The sequence below is a fragment of the Hyalella azteca genome, unplaced genomic scaffold (assembly GCF_000764305.2).
Source record: "Hyalella azteca isolate HAZT.00-mixed unplaced genomic scaffold, Hazt_2.0.2 contig9753, whole genome shotgun sequence".
Taxonomy (NCBI): domain Eukaryota; kingdom Metazoa; phylum Arthropoda; class Malacostraca; order Amphipoda; family Hyalellidae; genus Hyalella; species Hyalella azteca.
The window spans coordinates 44,268-61,911 of NW_025939815.1; the positions used below are offsets into that span (position 1 = coordinate 44,268).

Sequence of the window (17,644 nt, forward strand, 5' to 3'; positions counted from 1 at the left end):
TTGAGTTCCGTTCGGTATTTATTGAAATATTTTTTGGTCGTTGCAAATAAAGTCGGCCTCTGAAATGCAGGTCGTTTACCCGTATAGCCGTTTATCTCGTAAAAGAAGGCGAAATAAAAGTAATTCCACGAGCAAAACATCACCGCTGGGTGGTTTTAAATACACAGTCAGAGTTTCGTTCAATTCTGTTCGGTAGTTTAGAAGAAATGTCTTGATCACTGTAAATTACGGCCCGTTCCACCGTTTAACTCCGAATGAAGGTGAAGTGGAGAAAATTTTCACGAGCTAAGCATCGCCGTTAGTCCCTAATGAATACGCGTACCAAGTTTCCTCGAGCTGCGTTCATTAATTTGGAATATAGATCTGGGCAATAGAATTGGGAGATATTCCTCGGAGACCGGCCGTGAGACTGCGGCCGTAAAATTGTCCGAGACGGATATGGATAACAGTTACACCACGTGCGTGATGTTCCATTCATCTCGATAGTAACATGCTAAGATTTTTCGGTTGAACAGCTAAAGTCTTTTTAAAAATTTTAGTCATTGTTTACCCTCAATAAATTAAGAGATTACATTTGAGTAATTCCTAAGACACTAAAGCGTTTTTTTCACTGAATGAATAAAGGCAAATAAGTTTTTAATATCAATCTCAATGAATTAAGGTACTCTCAAAATTGCTGGAATTTTTGAAAATGTAAACATGGCAGATCCCGCTGCTAGTAGACAAGAAAAATCTTTGGGGCTTTTGACCTCTAAGTTTGTTTCTCTTTTGCAAGATGCAGAAGATGGCGTGTTGGATATTAAATCAGTAAGTATATTTGAATGTTAATTTATTAAATAGTTGTTTCTAATGATGAAACTTTCAAAGTGACCACTAAATCCGTTGGCCATCTCGATATCATAAGCTTTCGATACTCTCGAACGTCACAGATGACAGAACAGAAGAAACTTGAGGCTGTGAGAATTGTATTTCCACCTTTTTCGGTAATCGGTATTATAGATCAGTGATCAAGGTACCTAACTGAATTTGAATACAAACTATTAATTGCCATTTATTCTACACTACAGGGTTGTGTTAATCAGTAAGAATTCAGGATAAAAAAAAACTGAATTTCGTTGCCAATTTGTAGTATGTGCACAAAAATTTTTTTTCCTCTGATCTTAATGAAAATTATATGGTTGAAAAGAGAAAAATATGAGTGTAATACAAGTAAAAGTGGAAAAGATATGGATTTTTTCCTTTATTAAATTAAGTCTCCTTAATGGACCAATTTCTGACATTGGAAAAACTATCATATCTAGGTTTCCTATGAGCCAATTTCAAAGTTTTTAGCACCATTAGAAAGCTCTTGTTGTAGGCTATCCATTCTAACTGAAGTAAAACATTTTGGTTGAGAACTTGAGACTTTGAGTGCAGGAGGGTGGGAAAAAGTTAGTGTGCCTGCTGATAGATTTGAAAGGGTATAGGGCATAGTGACAATTTCTGACAAACCAGAAATTTTTTAGAATCAGTTGAACTGATTTGTAGAAATATACCCGGTAAACGCGGTATATTCCGACATCGTGGGTAATTCCGTCACCTCTCCAGCTTTTCCTTTATATTAAGCTTTGTTTTAATTCCATGCGTTTGTTGATGGTTGAAATGGTGACGTCATACATTTGCGCATCAAAATACTGCCAAAACACTAGGTCTTGGCCATCTAGTGGGAAAATATTGAGATCCAAAGAGAGACAATGCATGCAATGCATGCCACCTGGTGAGATCATCGAAAAATGTGTCAAATTTGACAGTTGACCTTGCTCTACCAAATAGTGAATAACTGTTTTTATAGGAAGAATATTATGGTTTGAGACTTTTAAATACATCTGTGAATATATTAGGAATCCTTTAAGTATACTTGTATTCGCTGATTTCAAGTCGTAAATAAATTAATAGATGATTAAGTTGAGAAATGGGTTTAGACACATGAAAACTAATTCCGACACAACTTGAATTGGACACACACATATCGTTCCAAGCTTTGTACAAAAATTGAAATTTGCTTAATTGAAAGCCTAATAAGGTAAACGCGGTATATTCCGACATCGTAGGTAATTCCGTCACCTCTCCAGCTTTTCCTTTATATTAAGCTTTGTTTTAGTTCCATGCGTTCATTGATGGTTGAAATGATGACGTCATACATTTGCGTGTCGAAATACTGCAAAAACACTAGGTCTTGGCCATCTAGTGGGAAAATATTGAGATCCAAAGAGAGACAATGCATGCCACCTGGTGAGATCATCGAAAAATGTGTCAAATTTGACAGTTGACCTTGCTCTACCAAATAGTGAATAACTGTTTTTATAGGAAGAATATTATGGTTTGAGACTTTTAAATACATCTGTGAATATATTAGGAATCCTTTAAGTATACTTGTATTCGCTGATTTCAAGTCGTAAATAAATTAATAGATGATTAAGTTGAGAAATGGGTTTAGACACATGAAAACTAATTCCGACACAACTTGAATTGGACACACACAGATCGTTCCAAGCTTTGTACAAAAATTGAAATTTGCTTAATTAAAAGCCTGATAGCTGTTTATTAAAACATAATTAAGTAGTGTTCAATATTCGTTAGTGTTCTAATTCAAAGCCGTGTTGTATCCCAATACAGCTCACACAGCAAACGGAATTTGTTCTAATTCAAAGCCGTGTTGTATCCCAATACAGCTCACACAGCAAACGGAATTCGAACACGTGGAGGTCGGCAATACGTATCAATTAAATTTGAAGCGCTGACGCAATACGACTCACCACGTGTCGAATATTGCCACACAAAGTGACGGAATATGGGGATTTGGTAGGTTTCCATTCTAAAGGCTTTTTAATAAATATGGCAACATTTTGTGACGTTTCATTGTTGCTGACGCGTAGTGAAGTGTTTTGAGAGTCATGTGAAGGCAACAGAACTTGCGTAACGCATACGGTTTTTTTTATAGTTTTTCATTTCTCGATGCATCCTTAATGTGTCGGAATATACGGCGTTTACCCTATCTGTTAATTAAAACGTAATTAAGTAGTGTTCAATATTCGTTAGTGTTCTAATTAAAAGCCGTGTTGTATCCCAATACAGCTCACACAGTGAACGGAATTTGAACACGTGGATGTTGGCATTACGTATCAGTTAAATTTGAAGCGCTGACGCAATACGACTCACCACGTGCCAAATATTGCCACACACAGTGTCGGAATATAGGGATTTGGTAGGTTTGCATTCTAAAGGCTTTTAAATAAATATGGCAACATTTTGTGACGTTTCATCGTTGCTGGCGCATAGTATGGTGTTTTGCGAGTCAAATAAAGCAAACAGAACTCGAGTAATGCATACGGATATTTTTTATAGTTTTTCATTTCTCGATGCGTCCTTAATGTGTCGGAATATACCGCGTTTACCCTAGTATTAGGTAAATTAAACAAAAGGTAGAAGTGAACAGAATAAAGTCAATTTTGATAAATAAATGATAAAGAAAGTGTACAAAATGATAAAGAAATAGCAAATATGTAAATGATGAATGAAAAATGAATAAATGATGTGATAGATAAATGATGGGAAATTATGATAAATTCTGATAAAATGACACAAAAATGCTCTGAAAATGATGGGAAAATAATGAGAATATGATAATGATGGCATAATGACAATGAAATAATGGGAAAATGCTAGGTAAGTGATGGGGGAAAATTTTGGAAAAATTATGGACTAATGATGGGGAAAATGATGAGAAAATGTTGGAATAATGATGGTTAAATGATAGGAAAATAATGAAAAATGATGGGGAAATGATGAAAAATTGATAGGAAAATTATGAAAAAATGATGGGGAAACAATGATACTGTTTAGCAATGATTAAATTGAACTGTTTTTAGTTTTGGAATATTTTGATTTGTTTAGTTGCTATAACATTTCTACAAAATGTGGGATGACTGTCCTGATTTAAACTGCCCAGCCCTTATTACCCCGGTTGACAGTAGCATTCAAAATCATTTTCGGGGATTCCGCTGCAGAAGCTATCTACAAATTTAACCAATCATACCCAGACGTGTTCTAAGTTGTAGCTTACCTACTTAAACAAAAGTGCAATTCACTTATACCTACCTATGTTGCCATATTTGTTGTAGTTAACTAAAAATCAAATACCGGTACATTACATTTACTAATCGTCTGAGTGTGCCAATTCATAATTATTATTTTTACTATCATGTACCCAAAATGAAATAGTAAACACCAAAGTTGCTCAATGATATACAGTACCTACTACAAAAATTCAAGTGATTCAGAATTTGGTGGAATGTGTGATGTGACTTCTATAACTTACGACAGTAGCAAATTATAATCAAAACGTAATCACCAAAGCCCAAGTAGATCCCAAGTCCAAAGATAATGTTGCCAATTCCAAGAATATATCAAATAAGATTGATGAATTGAGAATGAAAGAAACAAAATCTTTAATTAGTCATCAAAACTCTCATTAGTTGTCAAATTCCACAATAAAACGAAGAATTTTTTATGAAATTTTTGATATTAATGGAGGTGCAAGCTGATTGATATACTGCATTGAAAATAAATGATGCAGTTCAATAAATAATTAATTTTGAAGGTATTTTTATCAATAAATTTTATTTAGTGAACCCAGCTTGGATTATATACATGCTGTAGAACCTTTTTCTTTCACCATAGTCTGCAGTCAATGTCTGTCAATGCCTTGACCACTGTCTGTAGTCAATTCATTGGCTCTGCAGTGAATTTTTAAACCTTTGAGATACCAAGCTACTATTGCATAAATAAATTATGTTTGTTTCTAGACTGTCATACATCCATCATCAGTTGCATCTAAAATCTAAAATATGCTAAAATTAATTATTTACAGGCAGCCGAGTTATTGGCCGTGCCGCAGAAACGACGCATCTATGACATCACAAATGTGCTGGAAGGGATTGGCCTCATTGAGAAGCGCAGCAAGAACTGCATCATCTGGAAGGGTGGAGGTCCAGGCACCAATACACAAGAGTATTCTGACATGGTCATGAAGCTCAAGAGAGAGCTGCAAGAGCTGGAGGAGCATGAAAAAATGTTGGAAGAACACAAAAAGGTAGAAGAGTTTTTTCAGGTTGATAACAGTTCAAGAATTGAACCATCATGTTTATAAATTGTTCTTTGGTTGTTTTTTCAAGATCTGGTTTCACAAGGTTCTATGTAGTAATCAGTGTAAAAATTTTTTTTCATTGTTAATTCAGACCAAAATGTTTTTAAATTGATTGTTAATAAAATGATGAAGTGTAAGTTACGGAATTTTTAAAATATTGTATGATTTTGTTCATGGCATTCATTTGCTTGTTTAACTAAGAAAGTTGTGTATATATCATTCTAATTTCAAACCAAAGTGTTTGCACTCTAGTTGTTGATATTAAACATGGAGTTCTTATCAATTGATCTATTGATGCTACAACCATACATACTTGAATGATTTCAGTGTAAAAATTCTGTTTATTAATAGAATAATGATCCCACAGTACATTGAGCAAAGCATCAGCAATGTCAGCCAAGACAGCGAGAACACAAAGCTGGCCTACGTCAGTCAGCAGGACATCTTGAGCTGGTTTCCTGACCAGGCTGTAGTTGTTGTGCAGGCGCCACCTGCCACAAAGATGGAGGTTTTCTTGCCATCTAAGGTAATTTTTTTAGTTGCTTGAAAATTTAGTTGAGTCCAATAGTTATATATATAGATAACTGCTTTTGTCAACATTCTGCTTTGCTGTTTGTACAGGGTGCGGCGCGGGAACTTACTTATTTGAATTGCGCGCCACGTGGCGGCCATTAGTCCTAGGAAGGTGGCGCCATGCGCAATATGGTGCGCGGGCTATGAAGTTTTTCGTCCACTCAGTTCAGTTGCGACCATGCAGTGGTCGAGAGAGGAGCGCGCGTTCGCAGTCTCTGTGTACTTTTCTAGTGGCCGGTCTATCATTGCAACCCAGCGTGCGTTTAGGAGGCAGTTTAATGTCGCGCCCACTGGTCGTGTTCCTGGTCGTACATCAATCGTTCAGTGGGTGAATACTTTTATGAATACAGGCAGTGTGTGGAAACAAAAACCAGGTCCTTCCAAAACCACTAGGACGCCAGAAAATGTCGAGAGAGTAAGTAAAAAAGAAAGAATTAAAACGCTATCTTTAATACTTTTTACTTTGTGATTTTTTTAAAAGAGTAAGTTCCCACGCCGCACCCTGTATTTATATACCTATTGATTTTATTCTCTTTATATTTATATATATATTTTTCTTATCTCAATTTTCTATTTATCTGAATTATTGATTTTTTTTTTATCATTCCATGAAGCATCTTAGAAAGGCTGTAAACATATTTATTTATTTGCTTTATATTTTTAGTTGTAAAATATATTAATTTCTATGAGTCCACTATATATTCATGTTGTCAAATGAGAATTGAAAAGTCTCAGTAGGTTTGAGGAAATTAACTTTTAGTGTGTGTTATTGATAGCAAAAAATGTTGTCTATGATTTTCTATTGTTTTGCTGTTCTGTTAAATAATTAAAGAAATGAGTTTAAAATTCTTAATTTTTGATAGATTTGGATCTTTGAGCTCTTTATTGACTTTGGTTGCTTTTTATGCATCATTTCTCCGTTTATTTATGCTTATGATGTTTTTATCCAGGAGTCGAGTCTGTCAGCTGCAGGTCAGAAAGCAAAGAAGTACCAGGTTTCGTTGAAGAGTGAGACGGGTCCCATTAAAGTGCTCATGCTGGAGAACAACAGTGGCAAAACATCTGCAGAAACACTTGATGCAAGTCTTCTTGTCATGATTAAATTTAAGCAAAGTTTGTCATTCCTATGAGAAAACTATTTACCTGATTTTGTAGTTCCAGTGTGTCTGAAAGTTGATAGTACTAGATTGTGGTAGATAGAAATAGTTATCTGTTTTGTATTGATTTTCATTGTATTTTTGTTTGTAATGTTTTTGTATTGAACATGTACGTCATTATAATTTAATAGATGCTTTTTTCAAGACTGCCTTGGTGGTTTAATTAGATTTTAGTTGAAGCTCTCGTATCTTGAGTTATTATGAATTGCACTGCATTGATTGGATTCATGTTATATATATTTATTTGTGAATTGTAACATGCCATAATTTTGCAGTTTGATTAGGCAATATTGTTAATTGTGTTTATTTTAAATAATAAAAAATTTATATTGGATGTGAAGGAAACTTGTGAGTTCGAACATCAGGTGAATTGGAAATATATGTTTAAAGTTTATTTGAAAAATAGTAATGTCCTTTGAGCAATTAATTGGAAACTGAGGCCATTGGGGAGCATTGTACTTTTGAAGACACCTGACAAAATTAAGTTGTAGAGGAATGTCCAGTGACATGATAACCCTTCCACTCGGAGTGAAATTTTTTTATATATATACACCTTATTTCTAATATGTATTGTTTAATTTATGGATTTATTGGCTGCTTTCACAGTTTTAAATTCATAATATATTTGTCATTCAAAACAGTTTATGTTGTGTGATGACTAAGTTGCCTGCCTGCAGTTCGTGTCAAGCAAAAGCTGCCGGGGGATGAAGAGACAGCGTCTCAGTATGCAGGGGATAGGTTCTGCTGGGCAGGCTGCAGGAGAGCTGAGCTTCATCAATGCATCTTCTTTGGGTGAGTTTTCAAGAATATTTTCTTTTTATCACAAAAATAACCGTGACGTGCTGTAATGAAAAGGCTCCTCAATATTCTTTGACATTTATGCCTTTAGTTCCGGTAATTCTGTAGATTAAAAGTAATAAACTTTGGCTCCAGGACAAGAAGAAAGAAGGTGTTCAAGTATTGGTGTAGTGTATTTATATTTTAAAGATTTAAACATTTAAATTTTGTTATATAGTTCTAGTAATGCAGTTACCTACATTCCTAGGAAGGGGATTCGTTTTGCATCTGTCATAGTTTGTCTTTGATCGATATGCTTAAAATAAATTTAATGTAACTTCAACGGCAATAGTGTACGATATTCCATGATTGTTTTGACAGAATAAGACTTCTTGACAGATGCAGATAGCCAGGATCAGCAATCCAGTGATCGCCCAGTTCGCGATGCTTCCAGATTAGGAGTCACCGTCATGGCGCAGGAAGCTAAGGAAGAAGCTGTCAATAAGGTAAGGAATACGTTCCGAAATATCCATGTTGATTAGATGCAAGCGTCCTGTTCTTTTTTTGTTATTATTATTTTGGCCCTGTAATTAAGTTTATAGTTATCTGAGTTATGTCAACACACCACCACAACTGGCTGCATTGAGTTACAAACAACGAAGTAGTTTTACTCTGAAAATGTTTACATGCTTGTTTCATGTGCATATATAACATTAATAGATGTAAATGAAACCAGGTAAGTTCATAAATATTCAGAAAGTATAGTTAAGGACTAACCTTCTCGAATAATAAGATAGACAGTAACCTTTTTTTAGCCTAGACAGTAACTGTCAAACACAGTCACCGATAAGGAATTAATTTCACTATTCGTGTATTACTATAAGTCATAAGTGCGTAAAATGGTCTCCTCAGAGAATAACACTTTGATGATTTTTATGAATTTATTATCATGTATGTAAGAAAGCCTGCCCTAGAACTGTCAAAAAATTAATTTCCACCTTCAACCCATTATTTTTCAAGCTAGCCAGCCAATCCAAGGCATTGGTTTTGAATTTAGTTAGGACTCCCGGCCTGATGACAGCAGTCTACCAGGCTTCCTTGTCAAACTTTGCTAATTTTGAGTTGTTGAGTACTCAAAAATGTAACACTTAATGAACATTTTTTCCATACCCTGAAGAGGCAATAGATTTTTTCATCTAGGCCACTGTAAAAATAAAAGGAAGAACCTGAAGTAATTGGTTTGATCTTGCTATGGGGGCTTCAACTTGAACAATTAACAATTAAGTTTGCCCTTATTATCTATGATTCATTCTTTGCTTTCTCTTGATTAAATTGAAGAGTAAGATCTGATGGATTTTTTACTGTCACGCGGTGCATGCATCGTAATAAGGCATCGTGGCTCTGTTATAATTGTTCTTTTTATTGGTACAAGTTCAATCACTTCTTGTGTAATGTGTGACTGACTATATTATTGATCTTGGCAGAGTCCTCGCCGCTTGGCGCGGAAGGCGGCGTCCGGCGTGAGCAGTGCCACCGAGTCCCTCATGACTGCCAGCAGACGCTCCAAGCGACGGCTGTCCGAGGCCTCTGTAGCTGCTGGTGTGTACTCTCATTTGGCTGCTTGTGTGTGTCTTGTCTTGAAGCTCTAAAGCCAATGGATTCGTTCGACGCCGTAGCGCAGTTTTTAGCGCCTCTGTTTGCCCAGTGATGGCAGTACGGAGATGAGACAGGCTAGCCGTGGGTTCCAGCCTTGAGCTAAAATCATATCTCGGTGGAGCTGGTGGGTGGTGCATGGTATCCGTCAAAAATGTGGTCAAAAGTTCTTCCAGCTTGGTCTCAGGTCAGTGTTCCTAGACGAACTCAGGGTTCGTGTTACCTGGGGATCTTAAGCACTAAAGCCGGAGACTGAAGTCACCACCGGCATTGAAACAAATCGTACTTTAAAGTTTGATGTGTGACAAATTTGGACGGAATGCCATCTCTACACTCCTAGAAAAATTTCAGAAAGGACATTCTCTTGCTGATTTCAAGTTTTATGTATGAATTGATATTACATCAGGAAGTGGCCATATGAGGGGGGGGATTCAAAAAGTTCATGGAAAAACAACTGTTTGAAAGAGCAGACGAAGTCATTAGGTTTTATTTTTCAACATATGCTCTATCTAGGATAATTTATTTCTCTGAACGCTGACACCTGCCTTTAAGTCCATCTTTGTTGAACTGAGAGTAATACTATTTGAACCATGTTATGGCAGCACTTTTTACTGCTTTAACTGATGGAAGCTGGATACCTTTCAATGACTTTTTAAGCTTTACAAATAAAAAGAAGTCAGATGGGAATAGGTCGAGTCTATAAGGTAGATGCCGAATTATTTCCCATGGAAATGCGCATAGCGCAGCTCTTGTATGCCTAGCATCATTTGGGGCTGCATTGTCCTGGTGGAAAAGTATGTGCCGATGTTGCTTCCCAGGGCGTTTTTGTGCAGCCTTCTTGGATATCTTCCTCATAATCTTTTTCTATATCAAGATCCCCTCTGCATCCGAGAAGAAAGTGTCCGTAACCTGACGTTTTGAGCACTCAGAATTTTCTCTGACTGGCCGACTTCCCCCCCCCCTCCCCCTGTGCACCCACAGCTTTCATTGAGTTTTTTCCTCGGAACGCACAGAGCGGAGAGTTTGCTCAGTCTCAAACTGCCCATTGGAATTTTGTGTGCGGAACCCATAGATATATCGAGTGTGTCTGCTACTGATTCGGTGTTAATTTGTCTATCTTTTACTTTGAGATCACGAACGGCATCAATGTTTTCCACACAAACTAATGCGGAATCCCGCTCATTCTCATTTCTTCCTGTTCTGGAACTACTAGTCACTTTGAAGGTTTCTTTGAGGCTCTGTCGGTAACCATAAACTTGTTCCTGAGAGTCAATGATTTGGCTGTTCTTCCACCTAAGCTTCACCATGAAGTTGATGTTTGACCTGGCCTTTACCTTGCCATGTTACTTGAACGGTTGCTGCATTTAAAATGGCGCCCCGCTTTTGCAACATTAATTTAAGGGTTCATATGAAAGCACGCTATAAGATGTTCGCACAGGATCGGTGTGTCCATTTTCCACAAACTTTTGGAAGCCTCCTCATATTAGGATCAACACTCATTGCAATACTTTCAGACCAATTTCAAGTTAAGTAAAGTTTAAGACTTATTATGTAACTGATATTTCTTTGGTAATTTGTACGCAGAATCCTTAAGCGTGCGTCCGAGAGCGAGCGAGTTGCTGCCTGCGGTGGAAGACGTCGTCTCGCCTGTCTGCCCGGACGACATGGGCAACCTTCTGCCGCCAACGGCCCCTGCCTCCCCTCTGTCCTCTACTGGCATCGGTAGTACAAACAATATTCCTTGTTTTGCTAAATATGATGAATCTTCGATTAACCTCACGCAGGCCTAACTACTTGATAGAATTAGTTCAATTGCATTTCTGGTGTAGAGATTTTTCATTGGAAGCTCGCTGTGTCGGCCGAGCGAATTATGTCCTCGAGTTTCGACTTGATGCCTTGATCTGTCGTTGCGTGATTACAAACCCTGCACGTCCCAACCTGTCTTGAGTCACGTCTGAAATTACAGTCTTGCCGTCACTGAGAGTGGATGTATATAGTTTACCTATATCTAGTTAGCAACTCTATGGAGGCAAATTTCCTACGCTTTCATGATATCTGAATTCCCCACTCTCTTTAGTTCATTTGAAACTTCATCAATGAAAACATGAGTGAGCATTGGAAACGTATACTTTTTAAGAGGTTTTCTGACTCTTTTTTTTTTCCTTATTATTCAGCCGTTACTAGGTTTCAGTCTGTAAAAAATCATGTTCATCATGATCAAGAAGTTGTAGAATTAAGTGATATATTAAATGAAGTCCGGAAACACAGGCCAAATTTCATAACAAGTTGTTGGCATGCACCACAAGGTTGCATGACAGTGACATCCACTTTCGTTGTGTTCCCAGATCCTGCCATGCCCAACGTCAGCAGTGATATTCTCGACGAATACTTGGGCTCGGATGGAGTTGACCGTAAGTGAATTATGTTAACTAAGGATATTGTATTGAATAATTTTCTCCGAGTCTGTCTTCCTGTTAGCATGAGAATTGAAATAGTTAATATATGTTTTTGTTTGAATTTCGGCTTGATCTATGGCTGGTGTGTTTGTTTATTATAATAGGAAATATTTCATTACATCGACTGTAATGGTGCTACTGCACTACTGGGAGTATTTCACGCGCATTTGGTGGTGCATAGCGTTTTGTTTACCCATGCACATTAGCATGTCTGATAATGACGGCAACTTTGCAGCCTTCACGCCGCTGATCACGCTGAGCCCGCCAGCCTCGGACCGAGACTACCTCTTCACCCTGGACCCGACGGAAGGCCTCGCTGACCTCTTCGACGACACCTACAGCCTGCCTTCCTTCATGACTGCGCAGACGTGCGAATGACAAATATAATCTTTAGTTTTCACCTTAACATTAGAGGAACACTACGCAAATTTCTTAGCTTGAATTGAAGTCATTATCGCGCGGATAGCGTTCCGGTTACAATTTGTATGGCAAAAATTTTAAAGATGTCTACTCATGTGAATTAGGGTAGATAATTTGAGTTGTATAATCATGGAGCTGTTATCAAGAAGAGAGCATTTTGCTGGAAGGTAAACCTCTTGTTTTCAAGTTATAGCGACATTTGTGAATATCTTAATTCATTTCAATTCCTGGCTGCACACAACGAAAACATCGCCGCGACTGACTGGATTTTTGTAGATTCGCGTTTTCTTGAACCGCCATGAGCTTCTTTCAAATTTATGTTTGTAGCGCATATCTGTGCTCGTTAATCTCACCAAAGATTGTTTTGTTTTAAGCAATTGCTTAATTTATTTGAACAATTCGCATCTGTCTCCTGCTTCACTACGATAGTCAAGTCAAGATGTCTGCTGACATTTGCTTTGAACGATATATTTCATACCGCCCCACTTCATTGACCGCTGACTCAAGTTTTAATAAAAATTGTGTGTGTTCAAGAAATAGATCTCCTTTCTTTCATTGTACGTAGTATTGAGTTTTGGATATGAAAAGCTTTCTTGTTCTCAAGTCGAGCGTAATTGATAAAGCACGAAACAAGTAATGGTATTCTTGTGAAGTTTCAAGTTGATAGCGTTTTTTCTTTAAAGAAAATAGTTACCAGTGATGTACTTTTTTATGTAGTCGAAATTGCTAGAACGAATTTGGCTTCTTATTTATAGATTTTAAACGATTTCTCGTGGACTGCAAAGCCTGAAATGGGTGCTTTCATGTCAATTTTCTGATTTTCAATTGGTCTCTTGTAGCCTCTAATTTCCATTCAGCTTTCTTTGATTTTGAGTTGCCAGCGAACTAAGCTTTTGCTTTCAACTTAGCTCCATTATCCGATCGTTCCACTATTTTCGTTGCTATTTCCCTTATTTCTTGATTATTTCATGTGTAATTAGTGTGGGAAGAATTCGACATGCCAATTTTTTAGATTTTTCCCTCTTGGTTTGTATCTTGGTGTGACCCGTCGTTCTTCTACCATTATTTGTGGTGCGATATCATTTACAATCTCGCCGCATTCGTAGCATGTGTCTCATCTTCCATGACTTTGTTTTTTTTGGTCCCAAATCCGGGCTGTATTAATTACTGCTGGTAACTTCTACAGTAAGTCGCTTATCGCTCTTTTTGTGGCTATACAAAATAAATTTTAGAAATCGTTGTTGGGTTTCTAAATATTAGTCACTTTCATTGAGGTTTGAAAACATAAGTTTGTGTGAAGCTTCCTTTATTCTTGTTCTTCTTCATTCATTGTCAAATTCTTATGGAGCTAAGCCAATACATTTTATTTGATTTATGAATAGAACATTATAGATTTTCCATCGTTTTAGCGGGCTGCACTCCTAAAAGATCTCATGACACGTACTGTCTAAGTTATTCCTTAGTACTTTTGATTATCTGGTCTATATCAGATCAGTTGAAGTGTACAAAGTAAGCTAAGTGTATTGTTGATGTATATAAACTTAATTTGTTGATTAAATTACGTTAGTAAATGTTGCAGAAACACATTTTCCCCTTCCATCATGTCCGACATGGGCTAAATGTATTCTATTCATGCCTGAACTATTCTATTCTATTCATGCCTGAACCAACTATTCATGCCTGAACTAGGAAAATTGCGGACATGCCTGGCAAAATAATTACGTTACATTCTTTCCATTGCATAAGACCCTCTACTGCCGTACGTCACTCTCCGGGAACATAACTTTCAATTTAAATTATACGGAAACTATTGCGTGCAGCAACCTGAGAGCGTTTGTACGCGACAGAGAACATTTTAAAGTTGTCAGACGTGGCGGCAACCATCAGTGCAAGTCATTTTGCGCTTTATACAACTTATCCTTTTTGAGAAGTAGGCTTGTGACAATATTGCTCCGGTTACTGGTGTCAGGCGATAGACTGGTAGAGGGTTGAATTATATATTGACAGCAATCGCATCATTAGGACGAAGATTGGATTTTATTGTAGAATTTATTTGATAGTGAATAAATTGCGATGTGTGGCGTAATTGCTCGCACATCTCATTTACGATCACTCACACAAAGTATATTACATCGCAATTGTTAATGGTGTCCGGTAAATACCAGTTAGTATGCTCATTTTAGCGCTATATCGTCACGACGGTCGTTCTCATATCCTCGCTTTGACGGTATTGCTAAGCTTGGGCGCTGTGATGTCGGTGCCGACGACTTCAAATTACGCTCTCAATCGTTCCTTATTAGACTAACCAAAAATTGACAAGAAGTTTTAGCCGCCGTTAGCTTAAAATTCTTCATTTATGATATTTCAAAGTTCTCCCTTACAATAATTGATTCTTTAGCTGCAAGTTTTATAATCTAATGCATGAAACCTATAGCTAAATTATAATTATTAGTAGTGAATTATTGCGGCTATCCGGAGAACTTGGAAACGGAAGCATCTACAAGTGAGACCAAGATTCTTTGGCGTTTCTATTATAACGTAATGAAGCACAGGCTCCTTAGAAAGGTTTTTATACAGCCTCGGATACACAAGATTACTTTATTCAGGTTGAACTGAATTTTCTCGAATTATAGAATATTGATAAAATTTTCAACGGTTAGGAACATTAGATAACATTAGTTTAATTGCGTAATAATGAATCTATGATATACGTCCGGCTTAATGGAGTGCCGAACTTGCGCGATGCTATCCGTTCAATCGCTCACCAAAATTTACAGCATCGAATTCAAATCCATGCGAGGTCGGATTGATTTGATTGACGTTTTTTGTGGCGTTCAATAAAGTCACCACTTGCTTAGACTTGACAACTGCAGGGGAAAATTTTTGAAATATATTGAACACGCGGGCAGGGGACACTGCAGAAGCCACCCCGGGACCGTTGGTGCCCGTCACTGCAGTCGGAAGAACGACTGCGCTACCGATTTGCAGCCGAGCTCGCGGCAGAGAAACGTTGAAACCTGGTGCCAAAAATCCAATACTTTCTATGGCGTTTCCTCCGTTAGCTGCAGACACAAATATTCGAGGCACAACCAATTCTTCGCCTGTGGCTGGAGTTTCCGTGACAGCAACGGCAAAGTCACTGTTCTGCAAGCTATCGAAGCTCTGCAGTATACGCTCGTGCAGCTTGACGTTGAGCTCGTGCAGTTTGATTTCCTTGAATCTTTCCTGCAACTTTAGTGAAGCAGCTTTCAAGTTAATCTGCTCGGCGAGTAGTCGTTTCTTTTCCTTCTTGAGTTTCTTCTCGTAGTATTTCCTGAAGTAGTTGTCGTGGCGCGTCATCATCTCGTTTATCATCTGCTGGGGTTCGATCAGGAAAGGGTTGTGGGCCGGACCGGGCGCTGGGCCGGAGGCCGGAGTCTCCGGGCCGCCTGCCACCAGCGGCCGCTGACCGTCCGTGGCAATGGGCGGTGACTGGGGCTTGTCAGCGTCTAAATCAAATAAAATATTTTAGTTTAAAGTGATGGTCGTAGAAATATTATCACCGAACATATTGGTAATCGTAACTTTTTTTCGTGTAGATTCAAGATGAATTAACTTGAAAAAAACATGCTACATTTCACAAAATTGATAACAAATTTTTCCAAGCAGTTTCGAATGAAATGAACACCAAAATTAATTAATAATAAGCATAGATACTTTAAGTGCTAGAATATCTATATTTTATTCAGGAGCTCGGTTACCTTTTATCAGTGTTGGAGACCTAGCAATTCTTATTGCACTGTGCTTTAGTTATGAAAAGTATATTTTAAAAAGAATGATTATTCAATACTCATCGATGGGGGGTGAAGATATTAGACCTCACATCGCGTCATCAATTGAGTGTCATCGTCCCGACGTCGTTCGCTGCTGGCCAGCGTTCAGGGCAATGGAAGGAATGCAGGAAAATGACACCGAAAGAATGCCTCAAATAGAAGTGTATTATTTTCGTACAGAAGAAAATTCAGCTTCATATTCTCTAGTGAAGTATACGGCTTCTGAAAATTCCATGGAAGAAATTGTCCTCTTGCAAAAATGAAGAAACATTTAAACCGGAGGGATTTAGCCATATACAGTAGGGAATTACTTCGGTGGAGTATGTACAATTGGGGAAATTCCAAGCTAAAATATTGTAAGGGCTGCCTCAGAGTGAAGGCTATTGAGGCATGAACGAATCGTGAATGAAATATTAATGTTGCGTATGGCGGAGTTTGAAGTACCCGTGCTGAAGAACTGATGAACGAATTAACATAGGGCATGGCTGTACAAAATTTAGAAACTATTCTATGAAAAAAATTATATACAAAAGAAAATTTCAATTGTTCTTTAGCGGACAAGTTTCATTATTCCAGCTACAACATAGACGTTTAGCCATTCATTTGATCATAAGGAAATTCAATAAAAGGAAATTAGCCTCATCACACAATATAGGATGTTCTTAAAAAGCTTCTTGGCCAAGATTTTCAAAATCTTCATGCAGCCCAAATATGAACAAAAATACAATCCCAGTTGGAAATATATATTGTTTCGGCAAATAACAAAATGAAGTATGGAAAGTGAACCACTGAAGGGGTAAATGTAAGTGAATTATATTTACATAAGCATTTTAGATTTAGAGAACAAACAAATATTTATTTGTTTGTTTTGATAATACGGTGTGTCCGATAACGTACTTAATAGTCCGATCGTTTGGACTATACGGCTCAACTATTTTTAGAATTATAAAAAGTGGAGGTTTTGAGAAGCAGACTGTTTTGTGAAAAAAAAGTTGTAATTTAAATTATTAGCGAATAAATTTTTATGAGCGCGAAAAAATATGATGCCGTACTATTGAAATAACAGGTACAGATGGCATTAATTTTATCAAGTAAGTTATATCCAACATTTATCCATCTAAATTGTGAGCAATAACACAAATTTAAACATTTGCATTATAGCTGCAGCGTTGTCACTATCTTTTTAGCTGAGTATACCAGATTACCAGCTCAACATACCAGAAATATACCAACTTTTTTTTTGTACAAAAACATCTGCCTGATGGAAGTTCTACATCAGAGGTTAAACTTACTGCAGTTCATTTCTATAAGTTGCATGATAATTGTTGAAGAGAGGGAAAAGGATATTCTACCAATATGTTTTAACTACTTTTTAAATTATAAATTCTTACATATAAGTATATATGCCTGGTGCATTTTACTGGCAAATAGACAAGTGACATCGTTATCAAATTTTTCTGATATTTGCTAGCATATTATAGGGTATTTTACATGTAAATTATATTGGCTTGATTAGATTAGTTTATTTTCATAACTATTTTGCATAGTTTACTATCTCAATATCATAAATGGATCACTAGCAAATTTTGCTAGTGTGCATCTCTAATCCTA

The 17,644-nt window shown here is 37.1% G+C and overlaps 2 protein-coding genes across 3 annotated transcripts in view; one reads left to right on the forward strand and one right to left on the reverse strand.

The window, feature by feature from the left end:
* The first annotated feature begins 473 nt into the window (after positions 1–473).
* Positions 474–13,793, forward strand: LOC108664797 (transcription factor E2F4). 2 transcript variants are annotated; one of them, XM_018151490.2, is made up of 10 exons: positions 474–807; positions 4,910–5,131; positions 5,553–5,711; positions 6,709–6,837; positions 7,593–7,707; positions 8,092–8,198; positions 9,177–9,291; positions 10,930–11,067; positions 11,691–11,756; positions 12,037–13,793. In XM_018151490.2, exons 1-10 carry the CDS (start codon positions 700–702, stop codon positions 12,177–12,179), a joined length of 1,302 nt encoding a protein of 433 aa, XP_018006979.1. In that variant the 5' UTR covers positions 474–699; the 3' UTR covers positions 12,180–13,793. The 2 variants fall into 2 exon arrangements, with proteins under 2 accessions (XP_018006979.1, XP_018006980.1); XM_018151491.2 differs by having other exon boundaries at positions 8,098–8,198.
* Positions 13,522–17,644, reverse strand: part of LOC108664799 (snake venom 5'-nucleotidase) — a 34,016-nt gene continuing 29,893 nt past the window's right edge. The window contains exon 11 of the mRNA XM_018151492.2: positions 13,522–15,709. Coding sequence (XP_018006981.2) covers positions 14,967–15,709 — 743 coding nt within the window. The 3' untranslated portion in view covers positions 13,522–14,966. The remainder of the gene's footprint in view (positions 15,710–17,644) is intronic.

Coding starts and splice junctions, on each gene's coding strand:
- LOC108664797 (XM_018151490.2), top strand. CDS start 700: ATGGCAGATCCCGCTGCTAGTAGACAAGAAAAATCTTTGGGGCTTTTG. Junction 808..4,909: donor GCGTGTTGGATATTAAATCA/GTAAGTATATTT, acceptor AATTATTTACAG/GCAGCCGAGTTATTGGCCGT. Junction 5,132..5,552: donor TGTTGGAAGAACACAAAAAG/GTAGAAGAGTTT, acceptor ATGATCCCACAG/TACATTGAGCAAAGCATCAG.